At 39.8% G+C, this 7,436-nt stretch overlaps 1 protein-coding gene across 1 annotated transcript in view; it reads left to right on the top strand.

Moving 5' to 3' along the window:
• The window catches only part of exd3 (exonuclease 3'-5' domain containing 3), a 43,401-nt gene extending 40,633 nt beyond the window's left edge, over window positions 1–2,768 (top strand). Inside the window, exons 20-21 of the mRNA XM_053339440.1 lie at window positions 1,770–1,836; window positions 1,946–2,768. Of these exons, the coding sequence (XP_053195415.1) occupies window positions 1,770–1,836; window positions 1,946–2,325 (447 nt within the window). The 3' untranslated portion in view covers window positions 2,326–2,768. The remainder of the gene's footprint in view (window positions 1–1,769; window positions 1,837–1,945) is intronic.
• Window positions 2,769–7,436: the final 4,668 nt, after the last annotated feature.

Below are 7,436 nucleotides of genomic sequence, written 5' to 3' on the forward strand. Positions count from 1 at the left end.
ACACACACACACACACACACACGCTCTGATCTGATCTCTCTGTACTTAGCCCCTTTCACACCAAAGCAACAACCTGGGAAAAATGTCTGTTTGACATTGGTGTGAATGGGCCAATACAGGTTATCAGGCTCTGCGACCCCACTGTAGACCTGGTTTTAACACAGATCTGACACTTTTTGACTCACTCTCATTGCTGCTATGTGACAGAGAGGGGAAAAAGTCACTATATACTCTAGTAGAAATAAGGGTTCAGTAAGGTGCGATTGTATGAGGTTACGTCCAAGATTATTTTTTTTTTGTGATCAACTTTTTATTGTCTTTAGTCACATGAGTTATTTGTACACATAATACATTTCCCAAGGATTTCACAGACAATAGCGAACAAACTAATCAAACAAAGAACTATGTACATACCACCGTTGCCTTGTAGAATTAAAATAAAAAGAATAAGAAAAGAAAAGAAAAAATATATTTAGAAATAGAAATGACAGTACCATAAGTTTTCCAGGTCGACTAAATATACACACATACAAAAACAAAATGAAACCAGAATGAAAATTCAGACGGATATTACATCAAACCTATGACTACATGAACTTCCTGCATATATATAGGTAGACTCAGTGAGTAGACTTTTAGTTACATCAATTACTGGTATGAGATAGAGTGTGGATCTGAAAGGAAACCAATAAGGGTGATCCAGGCCTCCACGTCGTCCAAGATTTTTTGTAATTTTCCAAATCTGACAAGCACATTCACCTCACACTGTGGCCCTGTTCACACCTGCCATTAACATGCGTCTCCACATGCATCTCCAGTGACCACTGTGTGAAGTGATCACGTCTCACTTCTGTGCTCTATATGCAAATAAACACGTACATCACCTCTGTTTGTAAAGACCAAATGCATTGTTGGTTTTAACTGGTGGAGAGCAGCAATGTTGTGCCTAGTCTGCTGGTAATGAAAAGAAGTACGTTGCTTTCACAAATCGCCAGGTTGTGATATGAATCATCCCGTTAACACTGTGCTGACTCTTCTGGCCAAACAGAAATCAGACAGCGTGTTTACTCCATCCACAACAATCGGTTTTGCTTGTTGTGGTGGCTTCTTGTTGTTTTTCACTTTAATATGACACCTTTGGTGTACAAATAAATACGTTGTTACACTTACGACAAGGATATCAGTTGAGTAGTCTGTCCCTCAGTTTGACCCAGGACACGTTTGAGTACACACTGTTAAAAGAACATCGCTATATGCAGCCCAGACCACCTCTGAATGTGGTCTGAGAGATCAGATCTCAGTGCGCTCACAATGCGTCATTGATGCATTCATACCTATACTTAGAGCTACCCACTTGTGATCAGATCATCCAGGGTGTGAACAGGGCCAGTGATTGAGGCAGGTGTGCAGGGTTTGAACTTCTCTCAAGGTGCTCCTTCTGTCACTTTTTGTATGATTTTTAAAAAAGAAACACATTCCCAGTAAATTAAATTAGAATTAGATTTGAAAAAAAAGCTTATTTACAGTGGTACAACAATTAATTATTTAAAGTACTGGAGCAGAACTTTCAATACTGAAAGCAGAACTTCACTTTAAGAAAAAAAGAAAAAAATGCACTGTTAAGGTCAATTATGAGGGATGCTCCAGGGAACAAACCAAATTATGAAAAAAAGCTTCTCTTCTGTTTTTTCCTCAAGATAGAATTGAAAGATCTCATGAATGTCTTTCTTTTGAACCCTGCTAATGACTGTTTTCATCTGTTTGTCCAGGCGTGTAACAGTGATCAGTATGTGACGGTGCCCAGAGAGGATATGGTCAAGATGCTTAAACAGAAAGGTCAGTCAATATCATTACAAAGATGGTATGCCATCATGCCATTACTTCTGCTGTAGAACATCTTTGTTTTCAGGAATGAATTCATAAAATTGTCTTGTTTTATTTGAAGGATTTATGCATGACCAGGATATTCAACACACACAACAGAAGTGCCATCAACAGGAAGAGGAGAAGCTTGATGACATCTTGACCCCCAGTGAGACCTCTGAACTCCCCAGGTATGCCCTTCAGTGTCGCTGGGCCCCACTCTCAGAGCTGGACCCCGACACCCTGACCTTTCCCGGGGGGGCGCCCATACAGCTCCACACCGTGCCCCTTGCCCTTCTGACGAGGATAGCGCTCTTCTATGTCTGCACCAGATGTGGCAAGGTGTTCTGGGAAGGCTCCCACTTTGACCGTGTCCTCTCCATGTTTCAGGAGGTCTTGCATATAACAGACGGGGACTCTGAATCAGCTGCAGGGCCCGTTACAGATGTGCAACAGAACTGACTGAACTCATGCATTTTACACATTAAGCCAGCTGTAATGAAATCCATTTAAATTGCTCTTTACAAAATAAACACCTTCATGTTTGCCTTTTTCTAAAAGAGGCATAATGTTTCATAAAAATTCAACGGTTTGAAAAAAAAGTAGTTATTTTACGGTTATTTTATTATGGATGAAAGCTTTATTTTATCATCTTTTATCATCCAAAAGCTCTTTTCATCAGTGTTAAGTTTGTTCCATTTAACTCTTCCTGGGTTGAGATTTTGTTGTTATGTTCTGTCAGGTTTTTTATTGCCTTGATTTAAATGCTGCTGTTAAGTCACAGCAGAACGCACGTCCCCTGCGTTTTTAGCAGTCTGTGGTACTGTATATTTTCATTCTATGCGAATACATTTGTATAGTGTTTAGTCAAATGATTTTGTTGTTAATAAACATTTTTCCATTTCATTTAATAATTTGTAGAAGGTAGTAATTGTATTCTGTCAGTTCTTTCTACTTTTTGATGTGTTTTAGAAGTGACAAAACAGATGGTGTAGCACCCAGAGCAGACAGATTGATGAGATCATCTAAGCTTCACTGATGTCTGTCAGGTGTAACACTAACAGCGTGGGGTGGGGGGTTTCCTGCCCTGAGGCTAGAGAGCAGACGGGTCACAGAGTAACCCAACACATACTGCCTGAATCCCTTCATATTTTCTCATACCGTCCTTTCCAACCTCCTCTCCTCTCTTCACAAATCCCACATTGGCTTTATGTGTTTGCAGAACACAGGATTGCACAAAAAGGTTTTAAAAGATCTAGTGTGGAAAATTCTGCAATTAAACAAGATTTCCTGGTGTTTTCTGGACAAGTACATACTATGGATTGCATTGTAAGGCTGAGTTAAAGTCTAAGAAGTCTTAACTGTTGGCAGATGTGCACGTCATTTCACCGATCACTTAACTTGCATCAAAAAAGCCACAATGATTTCCAAAGAAGGCTCATACTGTGAATCACTGAGGTAAATGTGTTTTTCAGTTACTGAATCACAACAGCTGCAGTGGGAAGTCAGACGTTTAAAAGCTTCTCTAAATAACATACAGACAATATAATGATGATTATTATATCGTAATTTTGCAAAACACTGAGCTGCTGTCTCTTGTCTGTTGAAAAAAACAAGAGGAAATACAAATAACTTTGGAAAGAGTTTTTATCCTAACCAGTGTCGCTTCCTTTTCATCAATTAAATCATCATTTGAAAGAAGCTTTTCACCATCACATGTGTGACTGACAGGTCGGGACCTCTATATGTATGTCACATAACACCATATTACCAATTGCATAACCTAAATGGCATTACAAACTGTAGGCTTAGGGGCTTTTGTTGCTGTAAGTAATGTTACACCATCTATAATACAGTTATCTGTCAGGACATTATACAGTAAGTATTGTCACCTCAGAAGAATAACATTACAAAAGTGGGTGTCTGTCGCTGTGAGTGTGAAGTTCACTGTTCATTGTTAGGAGTGCTGGGGGAGCCTCAGAGCTCCGGATCTGAACCTGCTGCTCCCGTGTGGGAAATCAGACATCTAGGCTACCACTCCAAAAAGAGGCTGTCTTGGACAAAAGGAGATCATGTGGATTCCGTCTGTCTCAGACACGACTTACAAGTTCTCAGGTAAAGCAGCCAGTGATGATATAATATGTTTATTTGTTATACATGTGTGTTTCAATTTAATATATTTGATTTACTCCTACTGTAAATATTACATTTGCTGACTCATTTTACAAACTACCTCATTAGGAGTATTGTTACCACTCGTTAATAAAGCAACCTTAATGTGTTGTAACTGATGTAATAATGAATGGATAATAAACCATTGACAATGGCTTTAAAATTGAGTTATAAATTTTGGGTGTCGAGGTTGTGAAGTCTCTGGTGTATTCCTTCCTCCAGTGTGACACTTCAAAATGTTACTCGGTCATTAATGTAGTGTGATCAAAATAATCCAGGTCTGCAATTCTAAATAATAATAATATATTGTCAATAAACAGATTATGATTGCGATTTCTCTGCAAAATATTTTAGCTGAATATGAATTTCTGAAAAAATTGGAGGTGTGGGCAGACTGGGGTGGGGGGGGGGGGGGGGGTAAACACCAGCCAAAAGCATTTTTCTCAATGTGGACACCCAAAAGTTGTATGGCTTCTAAGTGATATATAACAACAATAGACCCTTTATGATATGTGTGTTATGTGTGTGGGTGCAATATCAACTGTTTTTTGTAGTGATGCCAAATACTCGTCTTACTTTGCCAGCTGACAGTCACAGTTTAAATCCCTGTGGAAATATTCTGTTCTCATTTGTTTATTCATTCAGTCATGCATTGAATTCATGGAAACGGATTTCCAACTAGTATTATTATTATTATTTATTTATTTATTTTAAATCTCAAATTAGACGTTCAGGTGTGGAGAGAGGTTGATGACTATCAGGTTTGCATGACTAATCTTTCCAGCAGAAGATGGTCGTTGAGATCAGTCTGGAGGAGAGAATATAGCCTGAGCTTGTGTGCGTGATATTAAAAAAAGAAAAGGAACAAAAAAAAAAGTCTATATCCGCAAAATGAGGGTTGATCAAACCGCTTACTTTTTAGTTACCTCTCTCAGCGTAGTTGTATATATTATGACCCATTTTTCTCAATCATACATCCTGGACTGCCCAAAGAAATTTGGCATGTTGCCATGCGCTTTTTTAAAAAAGCAAACTATATGATAAGTACTGTAACATCAAGCTACAACGCTATTTTTTTATTACTATGAATAAAGTCGATAGCCTAGCTCACAAATAAGCCCTTCTCTGTGTGTCTTGTCCTGTCCTTGTCCGGGTGGTCGCAGCCCCTGCCTCTCTGCAGAGCGCAAGCTTTCTGCTGCAGCACCGTGTTATTTGATCCTTGCTCTTTCTTTGCTGGGAAGAAAAGCTCGCCTCTTTCCCACGCTCCGAGGACACGTGGTGCCCGGAATGAATTGGATTCAGAAGACCCTCCCTCCCGGTAAAACGTCATAGCTCTCTCTCTCTCTCTCTCCCTCTCTCTCTCTCTCTCTCGTCCAGCATGCTTTCTGGCAAGAATGTCAAATAACAATGTTGCCAAAGCGTCCTGATAAAAAAAAAAGAAATATAGACATTTCTACGTGACAGTTATACATGTATTTCCCCTCTTGTTTTTCCTATCTGGGCTCTCCTCTTTAGCGACATGCGTGCGCACAACATCCCGGGACGGGAGACTCCTCCCGTCTCGTCTGGCCCCAGCTGCCCCGGGTCTCGGCGCCAAACCTCGGCCCTGCGCACTGAACTGCCCCGATCTATCCGGCGCTCCGTTTACAAGGCAGCCACACATCACTGCACTGCACGCACGACGCTGGGTTCTTTCTTTGTCGCTGGAAAAGAAAAACACGTCTTATTTATCAACATAGCAATAGAATAGAGATATGGCTGCGCAATTAGAATAGAATAGATCTGTATTATCTCTGTCATGACTATCCATGTAAGAGCTTGAGGAGAATTCGCTTCACCAAAGCCTTTGTGCCAATGAAACCTGACCATACTCACTTCAGGATGACTTTAAAGATTATTGGTGGCATGCGCTTTTACGCACGCATGGAATTCCTTTATAAATATAATATAAACTGAATTTTAGCTTTCTGCTCACTCCCAAAAACATAATTATTGACATAAGTAGTGTAATCATAATTGGTACTTTAAGATAAATCGACATTGCTTTAAAAACTACATTTTATCTGTACTTGAATAAATATTGTATCTGATTTTGGCTTCCCAGAGAAACATTACCGAGACAGACTGCAGGAGCAGAGTGGTGGGGGGCAATGAGGGGAGAGCAAATGCCACAGAGTTTGGGGGAGAAACTCATCCAATCGGAGATACTTTTGGCTCCTGCGGTCTGTGCAAATGTTTTCCAAGTGTCCAGACGCGCTGCAGCCAAAGTTCTGATAGCGGACAGATGTTCCTGATTTTCCAGAAGATGTTTTGCACCATTCAGTAACACTTAGAAGAAAAAACACACACATCTATAAACATAATCAAAACGCGTACTGATCTTAGTAACTCAAAAGTTGCATGCTTATGTGCCTATGTGCGGGTCAATGCTGTGCCAAATGACGACTGTAGAGAGGAGCAAACATCTGTTTAGATGTGGTGAGTACCTAGACCTTGTTAACGCATTAAAAAGGTCTGAGTTGGGTACTCACCACATCTCTATGAATGAGTCAGAGCCACGGTCTTTGTTTTGGAGCATTTGCAGCTGCGGGCCACTTGTTGCAGAGGAACAAACAGAAAATAGTCGGCAAACAGTCACCTGCAGATGCACCTAAAAGTATCAAAAACAGATGAATCACAGAACCTCCGCAAACACTTTGGCCTCACACGAGCATGGTCCTAAAGTCAAAGATCTTCAAGCATATATGAAGATAATCATTCATCGTGGTCACATTTAATATTTGTTTCTGATGTCTGACAGTAATATTTATGTACTTTAAAACCTTTAAACATGTTTACAGATATGGGAAAATAATGTACGAGGTGGAGGTGACTGTTATTTTCTATACTGGGAGTCTTTGGAGTGCATTATAACACTTATACCATGACCCCCGAAAAATAAGAAGGTTATTATACCATTTTTAGAGGGTTTTTTTAATCCATGGTCATGTTCATTTCTGTAGTAACATAACATAAAGCATAAATACTGTCTATGTGGTTTGTGGCTTAATAAACCCACTTGCGCTTATTTAGAACTGTTTAAACTGCTCACTTAAACTGAGGTTCAGGTAGCCTAATTTTTGACCTACATTGACACCTGCTACAGCTTTACTAATGATCGTCTATAAATGACATGGCTCTTCCTCATCATGCATTTTCTATCGTCCCTATGCGACAGTGTGTCTAATTATCAAACAGACTGTGTTATCTATCAGAAATAAATCGGATTAATATTTTCATACTTTCTTTTGAGTGAAATAAATCGGGTTGTGACCTATTATGTTTGGATCTGACTCTCCCACACTGACTCACAGACTCAGGCAGATGCAGCCACAGACGTGCGCCAAATGTACAGTTCTGAG

This window comes from Scomber japonicus, chromosome 19, assembly GCF_027409825.1.
Source record: "Scomber japonicus isolate fScoJap1 chromosome 19, fScoJap1.pri, whole genome shotgun sequence".
In the NCBI taxonomy this organism is placed as follows: Eukaryota; Metazoa; Chordata; class Actinopteri; order Scombriformes; family Scombridae; genus Scomber; species Scomber japonicus.